This window comes from Mobula birostris, unplaced genomic scaffold (assembly GCF_030028105.1).
Source record: "Mobula birostris isolate sMobBir1 unplaced genomic scaffold, sMobBir1.hap1 scaffold_328, whole genome shotgun sequence".
Lineage (NCBI taxonomy): Eukaryota > Metazoa > Chordata > Chondrichthyes > Myliobatiformes > Myliobatidae > Mobula > Mobula birostris.
In genome coordinates, this window is record NW_027276345.1 from 181,017 (window position 1) to 205,068 (window position 24,052).

The 24,052-nt window shown below is 38.7% G+C and overlaps 1 protein-coding gene across 4 annotated transcripts in view; it reads right to left on the bottom strand.

The window, feature by feature from the left end:
* LOC140192979 (BCLAF1 and THRAP3 family member 3-like) overlaps nucleotides 1-24,052 on the bottom strand; it is a 77,942-nt gene that overhangs the window by 7,229 nt on the left and 46,661 nt on the right. For all 4 annotated transcript variants that reach the window (XM_072250448.1, XM_072250446.1, XM_072250447.1 and 1 more), the window contains exons 6-10: nucleotides 20,524-20,632; nucleotides 20,378-20,438; nucleotides 15,548-15,675; nucleotides 3,838-3,946; nucleotides 1,216-1,371 (exon numbers count right to left, since the gene is read on the bottom strand). In XM_072250448.1, coding sequence (XP_072106549.1) covers nucleotides 1,216-1,371; nucleotides 3,838-3,946; nucleotides 15,548-15,675; nucleotides 20,378-20,438; nucleotides 20,524-20,632 — 563 coding nt within the window. The remainder of the gene's footprint in view (nucleotides 1-1,215; nucleotides 1,372-3,837; nucleotides 3,947-15,547; nucleotides 15,676-20,377; nucleotides 20,439-20,523; nucleotides 20,633-24,052) is intronic.

Sequence of the window (24,052 nt, forward strand, 5' to 3'; positions counted from 1 at the left end):
AATGAAGCTGAAGTACTGAAATTTTAAAGGAGAAACATGTAAAACTTGTTCTCAACATTTGCGATTATATTCTGCATTATTTCTGCGGTCAAAATGCACTTGAAAGCTCATTTGTGCTTTGTTCTGAAGACACAAGTACTAAGAAATGACAAACACAAACACAAGAAAATCTGTAGATGCTGGAAATTCAAGCAACACACACAAAGTACTGGCGGAACGCAGCAGGCCAGGCAGCATCTATAGGAAGAAGTACAGTCGACGTTTCGGGCCGAGACCCTTCGTCCGGACTAACTGAAAGTAAGAGATTTGAAAGTGGGAGGGGGAAGGGGGAGATCTAAAATGATAGGAGAAGACAGGAGTGGTGGGAAGCTAAGAGCAGGGAGGTTGATTGGTAAAAGGGATACAGAGTTGGAGAAGGGGGAGGATCATGGGACAGGAGGCCTAGGGAGAAAGAAAGGGGGAGGGGAGCCCAGAGGAAGATGGAGAGCAGGCAAGGGGTGATTGTGAGAGGGACAGAGAGAAGGAAAAAAAAAAGGGGAGGGAATAAAAATAATTAAGGGGTGGGGTAAGAAGGGGAGGTGGGGTGTTAACGGAAGTTAGAGAAATCAATGTTCATGCCATCAGGATGGAGGCTACCCAGATGGAATATAAGGTGTTGTTCTCCAACCTGAGTGTGGCTTCATCTTGACAGTAGAGGAGGCCATGGATTGACATTATCAGAATGGGAATGAGACGTGGAATTAAAATGGGTGGCCACTGGGAGATCCTGCTTTCTCTGGCAGACAGAGCGTGGATATTCAGCGAAAAGGTCTCCCAGTCTGTATCAGGTCTCACCAATATATAGAAGGCCATACTGGGAGCACCGGCCACAGTATATCACACCAGCTGACTCACAGGTGAAGTATCGCCTCACCTGGAAGGACTGTCTAGGGCCCTGGATGGTAGTGAGGGAGGAAGTATAAGGAAGATGAGAAAGTACAGTCTAGATTCACTTGAACCTTATGGATCTTTAAAAACAAAACAAGCCCAATGAGAAATGGATTATTGATCCAAGATTTTATTTTGGGAAAGGTATGTCAAAAGATAGAAAAAAGAAATTAGTACACAAAGATATGAAAAGTATGTGGCAAATATATCAACAGATTGGAAATATCAATTAATTAGGAAACATTTTGATCAGGTTAAAAAAAATACAAAATCAGAAGAAATCCTTACTCTTTCATATCTTCTTTTTCTCAGTATCCCTTCTTTGAAGTGCTTGGTGAATACCCTTGGATTAGTACGTCCGAAACCAACACCATATAGACGTCGATACTTCGACTCAATATTGTAAAACTTCTTTCGCCCAGATGTATACTCCTTTGAGAAATTCTATATAAACCAATGATACTGTGAGCTCAACAAAATCAAATTGATACTATAAAGGAAACTGACAAAGGATAATCTAAACAAGTAAATATGTTTGAACAAGCTAATTACATGCCAACACTGAGAAAAATTATTTAATATGGTTTCAAAACATGGGAAATTTTGTTTTGTTTCCAATCTAACTGAATGCTTTTCAGAGGACTTCAACAAAAGGTCCTGGCTTTATTTCTCAAAGATCTTATGCAATTCCAGAATCATGCTTTAAAATTGTGAGGTAATGGTGAGAAATGAAATGTCACATAAATTATAGCTAAATCCTGAAGATTTAAAGTAAATTCAGGAAAGAATGAATTTCTGAAAGGTTTGAAGTTGTAGGTATGAAGTTGTATTCAAAATGTTTGTTGATGAAAATATTACAAATTAAATCAGAAACACAAATTATAATGCTGATTATTCCCAATGAATTTCAGCAAATTACCTAAAATTTCCAAAAAGGTCCAGATAAAGGTTGATCCATTAATATTAAATCTTTGTGGCTGTTTAAAATAATTGCTTTGGACATTTTGTAGTTAACTACCAAATGTTCTTTATAAAAAAGAATAAAAATGGTTCCTATTTATTCATTGAAAAATAGCACAGAACAGGCCCTTCCAGTCAGGCCACCCAGCAATCCCCCAGTTTAATCCTAGCCTAATTACAGGACAGTTAATTTACCAAACCGTACATCTTTGGACTGAGAGAGGAAACCGGAGCACCCAGTGGAAACCTACACAGTTACGGGGAGAAAGTACAAACTCCTTTCAGGCAGCAACGGGAATTGAACCTGAGTCACTGGTACTGTAAAGCATTGTCCTAATCACTGTTTAAGTTTCTTTTTGGTCATTTTTGAATATCTGATTTTTATCTTCTGTTTCCCTCATCCCATCTACAATTTTATACTGACCACACATTAACTTTTGATTCTGGAGTTGAAAGAGACTTGGTACTTGAAAAAGTATTGTTAATCTGCAAAAGGCACACTCCATTTACCATGTCCTTTGCTAGACAAATGACTTTGAAAATGCATAGGGAAAAAAAGCAGAAAATGTCATTTTTCTTAACATAATAGTACACCAAATGAGATTGGAGTTCAAATTACATGTTCTACACAAATCACTATTTAGTGATGACTACAAATTTATCCAAATGACCGAAATATCAAACAAGCAAAATTTGTGTTATGTAACTCAAGCAGAACTCAAAGGGATTGAACTCTCTCCCTCTCTCTCTCTGATCAGGATCTCAGGTTTATACCATGGCATTTCATTTGTAATGGTGTTCACAAGAAGAATGATGCAAGATTAAATGAGAAAATAAATCCTCTGAACCTTGCTAGAACAAGTCACAGGTTTTTATACTGTACGGAAACAAGCACTGATCCTACCATATCCATGCTGACTATTGTACTTAACTATACTTGTCCCATTTTGCTGCATTATATACATCACCTTCTTGTCTTTGATGATTAAAATGGTTATCAAGATTTTGAGAGAGGTCCTGCCACTTCAGCCAGTGAGTTCAAGGTTCTGAGTAAAATACTTCCTCCTGGTGCCCTTTAAAATGTTCTACCTGTCACCTTATACCTATGCCTTCTTATTTTAGACACCCACGACTTAGCAAAAAAGATCTAGCCCCCTCAACGTTCTGTATCCTTAGGTCTAGTCCCCTCATAGTTCTGTACCCCTCTATTAGGCCACCCTTCAGCTTCTCTACATATTCACTCTGTAAAACAAACCCAGCCTATCCAATCTCTCCTTAAAACAAAATATTCCAATATAGGCAACATCTCAATAGATCTCTTCTGGACCTTCTTTAATGAAAATATACCCTTTAATGTGGTGGCCAAACCTGTACACAATGCAACATCTAACCAATGCTCTATATAAAGTTGTGACATGATGTCCTTGCTCTTGTATTCAATACCATGGGATGCTTTCATTAGCCATATGCCTTTCTCATTACCCTATCTACCAGTACTACAACTTTTAAGGATCTATGAACTTGTACCCAAAAGACCCGCTGCTCATTAACACTCCCTTAGGGGCCACCAATTGACTGTTTTTGTGCTATTCTTAATTTTCCCAAATGCATCACTTTACACCTGACAGATGGAATTTAATTCTGACGTTGCTCTGCCCAACATTCCAGCTCATGCTGAGGCCTCAGGACAACCGTCCACACTACAATCAGGTTAGGTATAATGTTTTATCTAATTCCTCATTAGATCTAGGGCACATTAATAGGGCACAGGATGCATGTTAATTGAGCACAATTTATAGAAACATCATAAAGACTAAAGTTACAAGATGCTTTCAACTGTGCAGCAACAATACATGGAACATAGCTCTAATCTAATACCTTATGTTATCTGTCAATTGAACACAGAAACTACCAAATGGTTAATCCATTGGGAGAAAAAAAATTACTGACCGCAGTAGGCTTTCTTGTTACTCTCATTCGATGTTCCACAAACTCAGTTGTCGGCTTTCTTGATGTTTTTACTCGAGCGGAGGAGTGAGATTTTTCACTCCTTGCAGATCTGTATTTTAAATATAGAGTACTAAATTTTGGAAACTAATTCATATGTAAGTATTAGCATTAACTATACAATAAAACAAAAGGCCAAGTTTAAATTACTTACAGAAAACCGCATTAGTAAAAATAATGCTTAACAGTCCAAATAGATCAGTCTCTGGTTTTGAATATCAAAGTTACCTATTTCTAATGGAGACTCCCTCAGCCCCCAATGACCCTGTAATTTCAGTCTTTGAGGCCAATGTGAGAGCATCCTTCAGAAGGGTGAATCCACGGAAGTGTCTGACCCAGACAGAGTAACTGACAAAGTAACCTGTGCCAATCAACTGGTTGAAGTCTTCACTATATCTTTAACATCTCCTTTCAGCAGTCTGAGGTACCCACCTGCTTCAAAATCCAGGCCTCAATATCTCCTTGTGCAACTGGATGCTCAAATTCCCTTGCATGCAGACCCCAGCCAGTTCAGATTGGCTAAAACATCTCCTCCACAATCACTATCATGTGAAGGTGCACCAAAAGGTTTTGTGCATAGCCCCCTGCTCCACTCACTTCATACTTATGACTATGAGGCTAAGCACAGCTCCAATGCTATTATTTAAGTCTGTTGACTGAATCAAAGATGGCAACGAGTCAGCGTGCAGGAGAGATTGAAAATCTGGCCGAGTGGTGCCACAACAACAATCTCATTCAATTTCAGCAAATACAGGAAGCTAATTATTGGCTACAGGAGAAGGAAACCAGAGGACCATGAGCCAGTCCTCACCAAAGGTGAGCAACTCGGTGTTATAATTTCAGAGGATCTGGCCTGGGCCCAGCATGTATAGTTGCAAGAAAAAGTCTGTGAACCCTTTGCAATTACTCGGTTTTCTGCATTAATTACTCATAAAAAGTATCACCAAGTACAACAGGTAAAACCCTCCCCACCATTGAGCACATCTACAAGGAGTGCTGTTGCAGGAACAGCATCTATCAAGGACCCCCAGCATCTGGTTGAAGTGCTCTTCTCACTGCACCCATCACAGTGGTGGCACAGGAGCTTCAGGACCCACACCACCAGATTCAGGAATAGTTATTAGCCCTCAACTCTCAGGCTCTTTAAACAGAGGGGATAACAACTTCACTCACCCCATCAATGAGTTGTCCCACAACTTATAGACTTGCTTTCAAGCACTCTTCATTTCATGTTCTCAATATTTATTGCTTATTCACTATTATTACTTTCTGTATTTGGCAGTTTGCTTTCCCCCCCCCCCCCCCCCCCACACCTTGGTTGTTTATCCAGCTTGGTAGGTGTGGTCTTTCACTGGTTCTTTTATGTTTCTTTGACTTATGTGCACAAGTAAATGAATCTCAAGGTTGTATATGGTGGTATACAAGTGCTATGATATTAAATTTACATTGAAATTTGAACTAGTTGGTCACATGCACATAAAAAGAAGCGGTTCCAACAATGACCCCTGCGGAACAATACTAGTCACTGGCAGCCAAATGGAAAAGGATCCCTTTATTCCCACTCGCTGCCTCCTAATGCTCTAACCATGCTAGTAAATCTCATGTAATATCATGGGTTCTTAACTTGGTAAAAAAACTTCATCAGACTCCATTTTGCAGCGAATGGAGAGAGATGTGTTTTTCACCACGGCTCTACTTTTTATATCTTACTGATAGATCCGTTTTAAGTTTAAAGATTCACTATTTTTGTTGAAGGACTTATGACTTAACTACGATGGCAGGAAGTCGATCCGGTATTGAATTGAGAGGCGGCAAGACCCTTCCCGAAACGGAACAAACAAAGCAATCAGAGGAACTTTCTACTTTAGAAAGAATACTCTCTTCGATACAAGATATGAAACTTGAACTTGGTTCGCTTAACACTAAGATTGATAAACTGACGGATGCTAATGGAAAGCTTGAAAAATCCATCTCTACTGTTTGAAGAATCTTTGAAGAATTTGGATTTTCAATTTCAGACGCTCAAACAGACTACCCAACAAATTGAGAGGGAACAGGAGCTATTCAGGCAAACTATTAACGAGCAAGAATTGAAGATGTCATCTTTGGAAAAGAAAATTAATGGAGTTACTTTGGAAGTATCAAGAACAAAGAAAAAATGATTGATTTAGATAGCAGGATGCACAGGAGGAATTTACAGGAGGCTTGCCTGAAAATACTGAAACTGGTGACCTGTTAAAAGTTCTTTTCAGATATGCTGTATTCACTTTTTAGCGAGATTCTTAAAGCAAACCCTGTACTCGATAGAGCTCATGGAATCCAACAATCTAAGCCCTCACCCGAACTACGTCCACGACCATTGGTACTATGCCTGAACTAGTTTACAACCAAAGAAGCTATACTCTGAGAGGCAAGAGAAAAAGGGGTAAGCTAATCTCCAATGAAACAGAAATTCGTATAGTGGAGGACTTCGCTCCGGAGATTTTTGCCGAAATAAGGAAATACCAGGAACTGATGGTTGAATTATACAAAATAAAATGTCGCCCGTCGCTCCGTTATCTGGCATGTTTGATAATGTTTCTGCCTGACTCTCGGCCACAAAAGATTAACTCTCCAGATGAAAGTTGGGAATTTATTAAGGGGTTTAAGTCTATGTTGAATGCAACTTGAATAGGCAATCCCGGGCTGGGAGATGTTTATAGATGCCTTGAGGAAAGTCTGTTCTGTGTTTTATGGATGTCCGTACAGGACTTGGCTGATTTAATTTTTTTTTATTTGTTAATAGTGAATATATATCTATAGTTGCTTTGAAGAAAGCCTGTTCCACATTTTATGGATGTCCGCACAGGACCTGGTTCATTTAATTATTTTTCTTGTTTGCCTCAATATTAATATAGTTCTGGGTTAGAGATATATATTTACTTCTTTTTTATGATTTGTAAGTTTTTTTTTAATTTCAGTTGTAACTCAGTTATTTGCTTGGATTTATCCTTTTCTGAATACATGATTAATCTACTTTAGATGAATTTCAGATGGCCGTCGCCAACTACGTTTTAACTATTGTTAGACATAACATTACAATATTTGAAATTTGTTCATTTCATTTATTATGTCTACAATCAGTGGTGTAAACATATAACTTTGTTAATATAGCTACAAAATGGAGGTTGGGGTTAGAGTCACAGGTTAGCATGATATCCTTCTATTGGATGGCTTTTTGGTCTTTGGGGGAGAGAGGTGGGACTATTAGAGTAGTTTTTTTTCCCCTCGACTGGGTAGTTCTGAGAAGTTCTATCTTGTATCAATCATGTTGTCACTTCTGGTCAAGTCAGTGCTGTTTTCTTCCTTTGGATCTAGTTTGCACTTGTGCAATAGCTTTCTTTACAAAATTTTAAATTAAATCTTAAACATGGATGCTCATAAAATTAATACAATTTCTTGGAATTTGAACAGCATGAATCATCCTATTACTCGTAAAAAGATTTTTAAGAAATTAAAAACACTACATGCAGATATTATTTTCGCGCAAGAAACTCATGAACGGAGACCGGGAGAAAATCGCTTTTTTAAATTCTGGAAGGGACCTTTATATCATTCTTTATCAATAAATAAAATTAGAGGGGTATTTAGTTTTGTTACCTCTAAAATCCCTTTTGTACATTTTAATACTGTTACTGATTTGATTGAAAGATATTTAATTGTCACTGGTTTGCTATGTGGTCAAAAGATGGCTTTGGTGTGTGTTTATGCACCTAATCTAGACAGTCCTGAATTTTTTAAGAAGCTATTTTCCATGCTCCCAAATCTAAATAAATACAAGTTGACTATAGGCGGTGACTTTAACTGTCGTCTTAACCCATCGATTGACAGGTCATCAACCAATCAGTTGCTTCCTAATAAAGACCATAAGACAAAGGAGCAGAAGTTGGCCATTCGGCCCATCGAGTCTGCTCCACCATTTTGTCATGAGCTGATCCATTCTCCCATTTAGTCCCACTCCCCCGCCTTCTCACCATAACCTTTGATGCCCTGGCTACTCAGATACCTATCAATCTCTGCCTTAAATACACCCAATGACTTGGCCTCCACTGCTGCCCGTGGCAACAAATTCCATAGATTTACCACCCTCTGGCTAAAAAAATTGCTTCGCATCTCTGTTCTGAATGGGCGCCCTTCAATCATGCCCTCTCATACTAGACTCCCCCATCATGGGAAACAACTACTCTGTCCATGCCTTTCAACATTCGAAATGTTTCTATGAGGTCCCCCCTCATTCTTATAAACTCCAAGGAATACAGTCCAAGAGCGGACACACACTCCTCATATGTTAACCCTCTCATTCCCAGAATCATTTTAGTGAATCTTCTCTGTACCCTCTCCAATGTCAGCACATCCTTTCTTAAATAAGGAGCCCAAAACTGCCCACAGTACTCCAAGTGAGGTCTTACCAGCGCCTCAACATCAACATCCCTGCTCCTATACTCTATTCCTCCAGAAATGAATGCCAACATTGCATTCGCCTTCTTCACCACCGTCTCAACCTGGAGGTTAACCTTAAGGGTATCCTGCACAAGGACTCCCAAGTCCTGTTGCATCGACTTGTATTAATTATTTTCTATTAGAATATGGTTTGGTTGATATTTGGAGATATAAGCACCCTAATGATAAAGATTTTTCTTTTTTTTCCCCCATATGTACATCATAAATATTCAAGAATTGATTATTTTTTTCTTGATACACGATTGCTGTATTCTGTTGCTGATTGAGCGTATGACGTCATTGCGTTGTCGGATCATGCACCTATGAAATTAACCTTGAGGCTTTCTGATAATATTTTGAAAATGTCACAGTGGAGACTGAATACCATATTGTTACAAGATCCAACTTTTGTTAGTTTTATCAAGGAGCAAATTTATTTATTTTTTGAACTTAATATAACTGAAGGTATGTCAAATTTGGTCATATGGGATATGATGAAATCCTTTTTTGGGGGACAGATAATTTCATATTCAGCAGGTTTAAGAAGGAAAACCAAAGCAGAACTTTTAGTGCTTACTAATAAAATTAAAGAGATAGATAAAGCAGATTCAGTAAGACCTCGTGAAGATTTATATAAGGAAAGGGTTGAACTCCAAACACAGCATGATCTGCTTTTGACCTTCCCCATTCAGCAGCAACTTTTAAAATCCAAAAGTCAATTTTATATACATGGTGATAAATCAGGTAAATTCTGGCTGGTCAGTTGAAGGCAAATATGGTCAGAAGACAGATTTTGAAAATACATAGACCAGATAGAACTGAAACATTAGATCCTCATGAAATTAATAAGATATTTATGGATTTCTATTCTAATCTTTATAAATCTGAACTCTCTGATAATACTCTCTTTATGAATAGGTTTTTCCAAAAATTAAATATACCTAAAATTTCTATCCAAGATATTAACACATTAGATGCGCCTATTAAACAAGAGGAAATAGCTAGGGCTATATCCTCTATGCAACTAAAGAAAGCTCCGGGACCAGATGGATATACAGTGGAATTTTATAAGACTTTTACTGAAATGCTTACATCATATCTATGTCAAACTTCCACTGATTCTATATCCTCTGGGAATCTCCCGAAAACTTTTTATGAGGCATCAATCTCATTGATTCCTAAAAAAAAGGAAACGATCTATCTGAATGTGCCTCCTATAGGCCAATTTCCATATTGAATGTGGGCTTTAAAGTTCTCTCTAAGATTCTAGCTAATAGGCTTGAGAATATTTTGCCAACTGTTATTTCAAATGATCAAACTGGATTTATTAAAAATAGGTATTCACATTTTAATATTTGAAGATTGTTAAATATTATTTATTCTCTGTCAGTTAAAGAATCTGAATGTATTGTCTTTCTTGATGCAGAGAAAGCCTTCGATAGGGTGGAATGGCCTTATTTATTTCAGGTTTTGGAGAGATTTAATTTTGGGCCGGGATTTATTTCCTGGATCAAACTGATCTATCAAGCCTCGATGGCTGCAGTTATAACTAACAATCAAAAATCTCCTTATTTTAGACTATATAGAGGAACCCATCAGGGTTGTCCTCTTAGTCCTCTATTATTTAATTTGGCTTTAGAACCACTTGCTATCGCTCTCAGGGATTCCAACTCTGTTCAGGGTATTAAGAGAGGGGATAAAGTACATAAGGTTTTGTTATACGCAGATGATTCACTAGTTTACATTTCAGACCCTAGGAAATCTATTCCTTCTATGTTATCCGTATTTACTGAATTTAGTACTTTCTCTGAATACAAGTTAAATCTACATAAAAGTGAATTATTTCCTATTAATAATTATTTGGATCAATATGACCTTTTAATATTGCTAAAAATTATTTTACCTATCTTGGTATTAAAATTACTGAAAATTTTAAAGATTTATATAAATATAATTTTCCTTTAATTGGATATACACAACAAACACTTTCCAAACGGTCGCCTATGACGATGTCATTAATTGGTCAAATAAAACCTATAAAAATGACAATTTTACCGAAATTTTTATACACGTTTCAAGCTGTTCCATCCTTTGTCCTGAAAATGTTTTTTGATAGAATAGATTCTATGATCTTGTCATATATCTGGATTAATAAAAGCTCTGGAGTGAGTAAACCTTTATCGCAAAAATTAGAAAAAGATGTTGACTTGGCTTTACCAAACTTTAGATTCTATTACTGGGCAATTAATATTCATTATATTACTTTTCGGATTCACTGTATAGATATACAGGACTGTCCTTTATGGTTGGACTTTGAGGAGAACTCGGTAAAGGGGTTCTCTTTGGCTTCTTTACTGGGAGCTCCTCTTCCCTTTTTGTCTTCTAAGATTGGTAGACAAGATCTTAGTCCCATTGTTAAGACATACAATAAAAATTTGGTTTCAGTTTTGCAGATCTTTTGACTTAAGTAACTTTGTTCTTTCTAGTAATATACATTTTAACTATTTTTTTTAAACCATCAATTTTAGATAAGGCCTTTTTAACATGGAAAACTAAGGGAATAAAAACTTTTCCAGATTTGTTTTTAGAGGATTGTTTAATGTCTTTTTCGCAGCTAGTGGACAAACATGATTTATCTAGTGCACAAACAACAGGAATTCTGCAGATGCTGGAAATTCAAGCAACACACATCAAAGTTGCTGGTGAACGCAGCAGGCCAGGCAGCATCTCTAGGAAGAGGTACAGTCGATGTTTCAGGCTGAGACTCTTCGTCAGGACTAACTTCGTCGACTGTACCTCTTCCTGGAGATGCTGCCTGGCCTGCTGTGTTCACCAGCAACTTTGATGTGTGTTGCTTATCTAACGCACAATTTTTTTTAAAGATATTTACAAGTTAGGAACTTAGTTATCTTTTTTACGCGATTTGTTACCGAATTACCCATTTACTCATTTACCAAATATGATAGATGTTATCTTTCAGCTTAGACCATTCCAAAAACGATTGATAGCCATCATATATAAACGGCTACTGAATTTACTAATGATGTCTAACGATAAGGTTAAACGTGCTTGGGAATTGGAACTTCAAGAGTCACTTTCAGATAATCAATGGAATAAAATTTGTCATTTATTTAATAACTCATCTATCTGTGCCCGTCACTCCTTGATTTAGTTCAAGGTAGTGCACGTGTCAAAAGATAAACTAGCGCATAGTTTTTCTAATATAAATCCTACCTGTGACAGATGTAACACTGAGGTGGCCACTTTAACTCATACGTTTTGGTCCTGCATAAAGTTAAATAATTTTTGGAGAGATGTTTTTAGAACGTTATCAAAAGATATAGGTCTGGACCTACAACCTAATTCACTTACGGCAATCTTTGGGATTATTCCAACGGAAGCAGGAAACATTCCATTCCATGATAGCTTTCTCAACTTGATTGGCTAGGAGAGCTATTCTATTGTACTGGAAGGATCTCAATCCACCTACTGTTTTTTTTGGCTCTCCTTTATTATGTCTTGTTTAAGTTTGGAGAAAATAAGGAGTCAGACATTTGAGACATCTTTTAAACTTGAGCAAACTTGTAGGCGATCTTTTATTCAATATTTTCATATATCTAATTCTTTTTACTTTTCCAGTTATTTTTTTCTTCTCTGCTGTTTTAGATTTGACCAGAAGGATTTTCCCTTTTTTTAAAACTATCCTCAAAATGGCCTGCCCAGTCCCCTTTTTTTTGTTTTAGGTTAGTTTAGTGTTTTTTTTCTCTCAATAACAAGAAATCTTGAGTCTTTTTTTCTATGAAATGTTAAGAGGAGAAGTGGTTCTTTACTCTCTTTATATTAGCTTAATACTATATATGATTTTGACAGTGTATATTCCTTTGTTTGTACTATTATTGAAATATGTATTTGAGATAACCTCTCCTCTTGCTTGTATTTATCCTTATTCTTTTAAATCAATAAAAAAAGATTGGAAGAGAAAAAGCCTCATGTCTGACACCTTGTCAAAGGCCTTCTGATAGTCCAAATATACAACATCCACTGAATCCCCTTTATCTATCCTACTTGTAATCTCCTCAAAGAATTTCAACAGGTTTGTCAGGCAAGATTTTCCCTTAAGGAAACCATGCTGACTTTGTCCTATCCTGTCCTGGTCATCAAGTACTCCATAACCTCATCCTTAAAAATTGACTCCAACAACTTCCAAACTACTGAGGTCAGGCTAACTGGCCTATAATTTCCTTCCTGCTGCCTTCCTCCTTTCTTAAAGAGTGGAGTGACATTTGCACGATTAAAAATAGGCTGAAGGACTTACATTAGGAGCTATGTTCCCTCTAAGCTGTGTGCGCGCGCACACGTTTCTCAACCAGCGCACAAAGGAAATTAGTGTGCACATAAAAAGTTAGTTACCTAAATAATGTAGTAATTAATAATTATACTTATTGAAAATAATCTTTTAGCTGTTTCTGTTAACTAGTTAGTTGGTTTTTCAAATACCACAATGCACATCACTAACTTACGTCACCTCACCTTTCCTGTTCCGGTTTGTACAGCTGCATCACGGCGGCAGCCATGTTTGGCGGACAGTGTTCATATCATAAAGCAGCAGTCCCCAACCACCGGGCTGCGGACCCGTAACGGGCCGCAAGGAAACAATACGAGTCAGCTGCATCTTTCCTCGTTCCCTGTCACACACTGTTGAACTTGAACATAGGGTTGCCAACTGTCCCGTATTTGCCAGGACATCCCGTATATTGGGCTAAATTGGTTTGTCCCATACAGGACCGCCCTTGTCCTGTATTTCCCCTGCTAAGGTAAAGCGTTCCTATGAAACCTTTCACGCTGAAATGGCGTAAAGCACAGAAGCAATTACCATTAATATGTATGGGAAAAATTTCTGAGAGTTCCCAGACCCAAAAAATAACCTACCAAATCACAAATAAACCTAAAATAATACTAACATATAGTAAAAGCAGGAATGATATGATAAATACACAGCCTATATAAAGTAGAAATAACGTATGTACAGTATAGTCAGGAAGATTAAGCCAAAACCCATTTGTGGGGAAATAAAATCGTCACGCATGCGCACACTGGTGCCCACGCAAGGCTTCATGGTCATAGTAGTCTTTCCTGGGGTAAACACAAGTGTCCCAGGATTTGACTGATACTTTTGTCTCTTATTTGGGAGTGAGAAAGTTGGGAACCCTAACTGTAAAAGACACGTTGAGGTGAGCTTAACCCTATTTTAACAGCACCACCAACCCCCCCCCCCCCCCCCCGCGACCCTGGTCCGCAAGAATATTGTCAATATTAAACTGGTCCATGGTGCCAAAAAGGTTGGGGACCCCTGTTGTAAAGTTTACAAAGATCTGGGAGACAATGTTTCGTGGAGTGACAAAGTTAAAAGTTTTGCTAAGCCAACGTGAAGAAAATGTCACAGTAGGTAGAAGTTCGCTGTTGACCTTTATAAATGGTCTTTGTGTTCATTTGGAAGAAAGGGTTCCTGAAGATGAGGTACAAGAATGGTCAGCGTTTGATTTCTCCACAATTGCAGATTGTGACTTCACATTTGGCGATGAACAAGTTAATGCCTTATGTCTAAAATATCATGATTTTCTAGCTGAAAATACTGTAATAGTTACAGTTTAATGATTTCAAATTTTCCGTGCAAGAAAAAATTAAATCCAAACTGATTTCAAACTTTGCTCAAATGGTGGCATTTGTACTTCAAAATGAACAGTTTTGCAACCTTGCGCAGTTGATGGACATTGGGGGGACCTTTCTTGCGCCTAGTGTGGACTGTGAGCGAGGTTTTAGCCTAATCAATCAACTCAAAAACAATTTGAGAAACCGTTTAGGTGAATGTCATTTGGATGTGCTAATGAGAATCAAAAGCTATCAATTGGATAGAAGTTCTATTAGACTAAATAGAGTTTACAAAGAATGGGTAAATGCCAAAGACAGGAGAGAGGAAAAAAACTGAGTGACTTAAATATGTATGTTATTTTGTTGTTATTCCGTGCAGTTTTACGTCAAATATTTTGTAAACTGACATAAACTGTGCCATGTATGCATTCAATGCGCAAATATTTCTGACACAGGAAAAAATCTGCACAACATAAGATTTTTGCATACACTGACTACTAAAAATTAGAGGGAACATTGATTAGGAGAATGGGCAAGAAAGTGACAAATGAAATACAATGTTGGAAAAAGCATTGTCATGTACTTTGGTAGTAGAAATAAATGTGCAGACTATTTTCTAAAAAGGGGAGGAAATCCAAAAATCTGGGATGCAAAGGGATTTGGGAGTCCTCGTGCAGAGCAACCCAAAGTTTAACTTGCAGGTAGAGTCCGTGGTGAGGAAGACAAATGCAATGTTAGCATCTTTTTCAAGAGGTCTAGAATCCAAGAGCAGGGATGTGATGCTGAGGCTTTATAAGGCACTGGTGAGGCTTCACCTTGTGTATTGTGAACAGTTTTAGGCTCTTCGTCTAAGAAGAGGTGTGCTGGCATTGGAGAGGGTCCAGAGACAGTTAACAATGATGATTCTGGAAATGAAAGGGTTATCATATGAGGAAAGTTTGATAGCTCTGGGTTTGTACTCACTGGAATTTAGAAGAAGCTCTATGTCAAACCACTGAAATTTCCCAATACACAGACAGCAGGTTATCCAAGTTTTACCTTGCTGTTAATTCATGGCAGGGTTTGTGGGTGATAAAAGTCAGGAAATAGGCAAATACAAAATGCAGTGCAGCTGTTAAAAATCCTTAACGTGTCTGAGAAGGAAATATAGCATACCAGTTCTACCAAGTCGACCATTACCAAATTTAATAGAGCATACAGTTCAGGTCCTTCAACTCTGCTATCTTGTGCTGGCATGTTCCATGCTCATTGTCCCAAGTGTAGACAGTATCAGCTCTACCACTGGGGAGGCCCTGAAACTAAAAATGCACTATCTTTGGCATTTCAGGGGCAATTCACAGAATGACCTCAGACAGTACATTTCCACTGCAAGGCTAAGCCTTAACAGAGTAAATAACTATACTTGAATGGGAATTCACTAAAAACAAAAATCTGTACAGTAAATAGACTAAAAGGGAAATATTAAATTTCTGGCTTCAAGGGTGGAAGAGGAAATAAGTATCTGGAAAAGACTAATCCATGTCACCTGTGAGACAGCAACTTGTGCTCCACATTTTGAAAGGACTCCTCATACTTGCCACGTAACTTTTCCTTTCTCCTCCTCTCTATGTCATGGCGAAGATCATCTGGATTTACTGCGACCCATGTGCTTGTCTGAATATTAAAAGGCAAACACAAGTTAAAATACAATCAGCCACAGAAAACAATCATTCATAGGTATAAAGATTTTTTTAAACAGGCCCTTAAATTCTAAACTAGGATTTTCTAGGAAATGGACTAAAATTGTTGCAGACTATTTGGTTTAAAACCACAACAGCATCTAATTACTTAGCACAGGTGGTCTTTAAGGTCACAAATTGGTAGGACACAAACCACAAAAAGGAGCAGTTAAACAAAGTGAAGGGGTCAACATGAGGAGATTTTGGCAGCTTTGGGCCTGTACTCATTGGAATTTAGAAGAATGCAGGGAGTGATCTCATTGAAACATACTGAATGTTGAAAGGACTTGATAGGGTGGATGTTTCCTATGGTGGGTGTACTCAGACCTAGAGGACATAGCCTCAAAATTGAGGGGCGACCTTATGGAACAGAGGTAAACAAGGATTTTTTAAAGCCAGAGAATCCGTGGAATGCTCTACCATGACTGCGATGGAGGCCAAGTCCATGGGCCAAGGCCAAGTCTAAGACAGAAGTTGATCGTTTCCTGATCGGTCAGCGCATCAAAGGATAAGGTGAGAAGGCAGGTGCAAGGGGTTGAGTGGGATCCGGGATGAGCTATGATGGAATGGCGGAGCAGACTCGAAGGGCTGCATGGCCTAATTCTGCTCCTATGTCTTGTGGTCTAAAATGAAGGGAGAGGATCAGTGTTGTTAGGGAGGGAACGCAGCTTAGACCACAAGACTAAGAGCTTAGAAATAGCTAATTTCTTTACAAGGCATAGGCTTCTGAGAGGAGCAAAGGATGCATAACGTCTTGCTTTGTCCACTGCCTCAAGCACAGCAACATCAGGGTGGTAAGTAGGCGGTCCTAATGGTTCCTAAACAGGAAGCTCATAACCAAACATTGGGTTAAATTGCTGTGTTTTAAATTTACTGAACTCAAATTGTAAATATGTGCATATTTGATTGATCAGAATCAGATTATCAACAACATGACAAGAAACTTGTTGCATGGTAGCAGTACAATGCTTATAATAAAATATAAAAAAATAAAAATAAGTTACAAAAAAAAATAAATAGTGCGAAAGACTAATAGTGAGGTAGTGTTCGTGAACAATGAGAAATCTGTGGCAGAGTAAGAGGCGGTTCCTAAAAAGTTGAGTGTGCATCTTCAGCCTCCTGTACCAACTCCTCGATGGTGGCAATGAGAAGGCTACATGCCCTGGATAGTGAGGATGCTTAATAATGGATGCATCAAGGCATTGCCTTTTGACGATGCCCTCAATTATAGGGAGGCTTGTGACCATAATATGCCTGGCTGTGTCCACAACCTTCTGCTCAACTATGCTGCTGCATGATTTGTTATTTCTGGGCTATTGATAACTCTGTTTGGACAGTACTTACACAGCTTTCGCTCAACTTGAGCTGTTCTTTTAAAAATCGGAACATCCCAACGTTTCTGTTTCATTGAACCCCAAATCATACTGACCCAAGATGCATATTGCTTATGAGAGATGGCCTTTTCACCACTGAGTCACGTGGCTGTTAGCAGAGTTAGCTACCGAGCCAAGCTGATGTACAAGCACCGGCGAGAAAATTACAGTTACAATAAGAAATAAAATAATTAATGCAAATAGACTAACAGTGAGGTAGAGACCATTGAGAAATCTGCAGCAGAGGGGAAGAACTGTTCCTAAAATGTTGAGTGTACATCTTCAGGCTCCTGTACCTCCTCCTGGATGGTAGACTACATGCCCTGGATGGTGAGGATGTTTAATAATGTCCATAACCTTCTGCAGCCTTTTGCAATCCTGTGTACTGGAGAATCCATACAAGGCAGTCATGCAACCAGTCAGAACATTCTCTGTAGAATTTTAAGCTAGAGTTTTTGCTGATATACCAAATCTCCTCAAACTCCTAATAGAGTATATAGACTGGCGTGCCTTCTTTGTCACTAATTCAATATGTTGGTCCAGGACAGATCCTCTGAGATGTTGATACTCAACTACTTGAAACTGCTCATTCTTTCCACTGCTGAATGAGGTCTGGTGTAAGTTTTTTCACAACTTCCTTTCCTGAAGCCCACAATCAATTCCTTGATCTCACTGTCACTGAGAGTGCAAGGTTGTTATTGCAACAAACCTCAACCAACCAATCTACCCTACACCTGTATGCCTCCTTGTTGCCACTTGAGATTCTGTGGTGTTATCGGCAAATTTATAGATGGCATTTGACCACAGTCAAAAGTGTAGAGAGAGTAGAGCAGTGAGCTAAGCATGCATCCTTGAGGCACGCTTGTATTGACTATCAGTAAGGAAGAGGTGTTGTTACTGATTGGCACTGACTATGGTCTCCCAACGAGGAAGTCAAGGATTCAGTTGCAGGTGCAGCTACAAAGGACCAGGGTTTAAATCAAAGGTCAAGTGGAGAGGAAGTGAGATTTCATCTTCTGTAGGCCTATTACGGCAGTAGGCAAACTGCAGCAGGTTCAGGTCCTAGTTCAGGCAGAAGTTGATTCTAGCAACAAACACAAAATGCTGAAGGGACTCAGCAGGTCAGGAGGCATCTATGGAAATGAGTATACAGTCAACGTTTCAGGCCAAAACCCTGCATCAGGATTGCTATCAAGCACAGTCACTTAGGTAGCTCACCCTGCTCTTCTTGGGAACCAGTATATTCTAACTGATGCCCCCTTGAAGCGGTCAGTCTCCCTGTCACAGTTGTGCATCCGATTTGTGTCTAACTTCACAGTGTATTTTTGCTCTTATGATGCCCCTCCACAAAATGTACCCTGACTTCTTGTAGGGTTCTGGATCACTGCTCTTGAATGCCACAGATTTAGCTCTCAGTAGACTGACAAGCTCCTTCTTTCACCCATGACTTCTGGTTTCATTTTTCATCTCTGCCAAATTATTTGCAAATTCACTTCAGGAAACAACTCTGTAATGAAAGACTTAACGAACGTAGACTTGAGAAATTACTGGAAACCTCAACTGAGTAAAGGTCTTCAACTTGAAAAGTTAATGTGTGATGAGGAGTGATTTCAATTATCAATTTGACCTGACAGGAACACCAATAGTATTGTCAAGGATGCTAGCCAAGGGGCTCTTTTCCTTTTCTCTCTTTTACCTTCTGGGAGAATATACAAATTATTCCAGTATTGTCACTTCAGAATTTTTCTTTGTATCATTTTGAATTTTCTTTATTTTCTGCCATTTCACACTTGTCATAATATTACGGTGTTTTCTGTTTACTCCGTGTGCTTCATGCAAACAACACATTCATTGCCCCTCAGTGTATATGACAATAAACTACTCTAAGCCAATCCACAAATTTGTGCAACAGTAGAATAAAAACATTGTACTCAAAAGTCATTATTTGAGGTACAAAGATGACATTTTCATGGAATGGATCTTGGAGAAAACCAAGTGATAAAGAAAGATTCCCACTAACAAGAGAAAATCTACAGATGCTGGAAATCCAAGCGACACACACAAAATGCTCGAGGAACCCAGCAGGCTAAGCAGCATCTATGGGATAGAGTACAATTGACGTTTTGGGACAAGACCTTCAGCAGGACTAAAGGGATATCATGTTGGAACATTTAAAACATTTTCTTTTTGAAGTCACTTCTTTCACGACTTTAGCAGTCAAACAACAAAACAACAAAAAGAGAATCTTAATTTTGCTTATCTAATCTAACTAACAGATTTCTTGAATGCAATAGGTCCAGTGAATGGGATAATCACTCAATACTCTGCAATATTCATGTGAAGACTGCATTTTAATACAAAAGTTGTACCAAATTCTTCTTCAGGGGTAATGTATTGATTAGAGGCAATGGTAAAGAACCTAGTCATTAGAATAGTATTGCTAAAACCGACAGAGTATTGGCAGTATTGGTAGACTGCCAATAATAAAAATATTAAGCTTTGGACTGGAGTCAGCCAATTGAGCCACTTCTCACAATACAGAACACACTTCACCAGACTAACAACCCTAACGACGACATTTACTCAAAACCTGTTAACACACACGTCAGGTTCAAGCCTTCTGCAACCCCAAGCAGAACAACTGCTAAGGGACGATTCCAAGGGCACATGGAAACTTCCCTCTCTCAGGTGGATGAAAAGATTCCATAAATATTACTGGAAGAGATAGCATTATTTTATTGGCTTTCTTTTTTGGATTCAGATTTAGTTTGCCAGTTTTTCATGATTACTGCATAGGATCAGCTTTTAGACTTTTGCAAGATATCATTCTGTAAGTATGAAAGATACTGCAAAACCACTTACAGAAAATCATAACCTACTTTCTATACCCAAGTACTAAGAATTAAATTTCCAAAAATGTTTTTAAAGATACTTTTTGTTAGAAAATCCATTTGTCTCATGCTATTTTTTTTTCATACCACACATTACTGTCCTCGGTTTGTTAATGCTTAGATTTACTGTCCCAATTATTTTAAACTGCAAGGATTCCTGCCAAATTTTTTTTTTAAAAAGTTCATAAGGCATCCAAAGATGTACCTGGCTGCTTGGAGCCGGGCATAACTTTTGCCTAATCAAACTTGTGTAAGGTACAAAATTTGCACAATGGAAAAAAGTGTACACAATTGTATAACCTTACATCTTAATCAGAGAAATATAACGTCAGGTAAAGCTCAAATGGTTTAGAAGATAAATGATGCACAGTACCTTTCTTCCAATAGGTTTCCGTTCTTGGTTGTGCAAGTCTGCCAATGACATGTCAATCCGTCTTTTTTGAGAAACAAAAAATAAATCATGTCTCTGAGGAATAAAACAAATTTGTTTTACAAACTAAAATTGTTTCATGGCAATACCTGTGAATCTCGGGACCAAGATGTCTCCCCTCTTTTTGTGGACTTTGTGCATTTTGTAACTTTGAAAAGCGGTCATGTAAAGTTATCTCAGAAGACTTAAAATGATCTTCTGTAATAGAGATGAATCATTATAATCAATAAAAGTGGAAAACTCAAATTTTAGCATTAACAAGACATTTACATAAAATAATTAAGATCATGACATAGCTCAATCCTGCATTGTTTTACTTCATTAAAAAATTAATAATGCAAGGTTCTTACAATCAAGTTAACCATCTCCAAACAATACAAATATGAAATGAGTCTAATGTATATGCTTGCCAACAATGTAAAACCAGATAGGTAAGCAACTATTCAAATTCCATTTCATTCCCATCCCACGAACTCCTCTTCTGCCACAATCAGGCCACTCTCAGGTTGGAGAAGCACATCTCATATCCCGCCAAGGTAGCCTCCATCCTGATGGCATGAACATAAGATTTCTCCAACTTTGGGTAATTTTTTCTCCACTCCTGCTTCACTGGCACAGGATTGAAATAAACTGCAGAGTTGTAAACTTAGTCAGCTTCATCGTGGGCATCAGATTCTGTAGTATCCAGAACATCTTCTTGCCTCACAAAAGGCGGTGTCGATCATTAAGGATCCCCAATGCTACCATCTGGCAGGATGTACAACCTGAAAGTACTCACTCAACGATTCAGGAACAGTTTCTTCCCCTTTATCAATATATAGTGTAACTTACATTTTCTCTCTATTATAACGTATTGCATTGTGCTGCTGCCACAAAGATAACAAACTTCACGACATACAACTGTAATTCTGATTCTTCATTTCTCCACTCTGGCCTCTCACCTCATCTCCTCACCAGCCTATCACCTCGCCCAGTGCCCCTCCTCCTACACTTTCTCCCAAGATCCACTCTTCTCTCTCATCAAATTCCTTCTTCTCTAGCCCTTTGCCTTTTCTGCTAATCACCTCCCTGCTTCTAACATCACAATCCAACCTCCACCTACCTAGCTACACCCATCAGCTTCTAGCTGTCCTCTCCCTACTTCTTCCTCCTTTCTAATGAAGGATCTCAAGCTGAAACATCAGTTGTTTATTCTTTTCCATTCATTTGCCTGGCCTGCTGAGATCAGATAGCTTTTTGTGTGTTGCTCTGGATTTCCAGCATCTGCAGAACCTCTTGTGTTTATGATTTGCTGCTTCACTGTGAAGTCTCTTTGAGGGATACCTATCCTGAAAGAATTTACACCTTCTCTTCAACTGGAGTTGAGTGAGATACTAGTCAGTCAGTCACTACTCTTTGATCATGTGCTCACCCAGACTCACTACCACAGTTCAAAATGGACCATAAGTACATGTATAAATTGAGACCAAGATTCAGTGAAATATAGGAAAACTAGTCAGACCAAAAGGCAAAACAAACATGGGCACATGAAGACAGAGAGTGGGATTGGAAGGCTAAGTTGTGCCTGTTTTAATGCAAGAGAACTGATTGGAAAGGATGGTGAACTTAGAGCACTAATCAGCACATAGGAATATAATATTGCTGCAATAATGGTCAAAGGCACAGAATTGACGTTAGCATTCCACCATGGAGACCACTCCTGCAGTAACGAGGGAGGATATCTCAAAGGTGGCACGAATTCATGGGAATTAGCATTAGCAAAAGAGTGACCTAGGACAGGGGTCTCCATCCTTTTTTGTACTGCGGACTGGCTTAATATTGACAATATTCTTGCAGGCCGGCCGATGGGGGGGGGGGGGGGGGGAGGTGCCAATGGACAAGAGTAGCAGTCAAATACGTTGGGTTTACCCCAAGAAAGACTACAATGACCACTAAGCCTTGCGCATGTGCATACGTGCCGACTTTTTTCTACAAATCGTTTGTGGCGATTCTGTTCGGGGGGGGGTGTTAATCATGACTGGAATATCGGTGATAAGTGGCTAATACACTCAATTTCGTTTCTAAAAGGGTTTATCTAACTAATTTAATATTAAACACATAGCGCACATTTTCCTCGCATGAATATAGTGATAAGTCAATTATCAGGGGAAGACAGGGGAGCTTGAAGTAAGTGTTGAACGAACTTCTAGTAGAAGTGGTAGAGGCAGGTTCGATATTATCATTTAAAGAAAAATAGGATAGCTATATGAACAGGAAAGGAATGGAAGGTTATGGGCTGAGTGCAGGTCGGTGGGACTAGGTGAGAGTAGGTGAGACTAGAAGGGCCAAGATGGCCTGTTTCTGTGCTGTAATTGTTATATGATTATACAAGTCACTTATAAGTCAAAAGCATCATAACATTTTAAGTAACATTTGGATATTAACCACACAGCATGTATTTTCCCCATATGAACATATAAAATCATTGCAACACACCAATATCGCTGAATCAGTGGGAGCCCTGGGCTTGTTTCCCTGCAACAAGACGGGAGACAGCGATTCTCAAAGGGGGTTCCTTATGTCCAGTCTATTCTGCAATTTAGTTTTCGTTGCATTCATTGCAAAAAACTCTGCTTTGCAGCGATATGATGTTGGAAATGGAAGCAACGTTTTCAGTGCTTTCGTGGCTAGCTCAGGGTATTCAGCCTTGACTTTGATCCGGAAAGCCGGCAGAGATGTTATGTCAAACATACTTTTCAGCCCACCGTCATTTGCAAGCTCGAGGAGTTGATCTCCTTCCCGCGCTGACATGGATGACGCGCGGGTCATGACTTCGCGTGTGTTCAAACTCAACAGTGGGCGTGACAGGGAATGAGGAAAGGTGTGACTCACATCGTCAAATCATATTGTTTCCTCGTGGACCGGTAGCACATGCTTTGCGGCCCGGTGGTTGGGGACCGCTGACCTAGGAGAAGCAAATCGCAAGTAAACCCATATTTGTAGAGTCTTTCAAAAAGAAATTTGTGAGATTCCAGGGCCAATGGACACCTGTAAGGGTCAAAGTATACCCATGCAGTCCTGACATGCCAAGGGACAGAGGGTTTCCTTTCAAATAAAGAACATTCCGAAGGCCTTCATGAATATAGAGGGGTGGGTAGTGATGGAGTGATAAGGGAGTAGGCCTTCCAGAAATACTCACAAATGCTCAAGGCAGATAAAGAGAATTGAGAGCAAGGAATGGGGAATTGCCCTATTTGTTCTTAAAGACAGTGAAATGAGAATATTGGGCCAGAACAAGCACCTCAATAAAATAATTTTATTCTTCTATGTACTATTGCCATCCATTTACTAAATATTTGCAGCGTACAGAAAATATTACTTATTGTAGTCTGCAGTAGATTTTTTATAATGTAATGATTTGCAGGACTGTCAAGATAGGAGTCAAGACTTACATCTAAAATGTATGCTCAAACTGCAGTGTTTATTATTGGCAGAGCAACATTTAAATAAAATCACCATCATAATTTTGGTGAATCTCCTCTGCAGCCTTGACAGCGCAATGGACATAGACAGCATAGATCCAAAAGATTAGGCATTATTCACTTTACTCTCTACTCTTTGAACAAATCAATGAAAAAA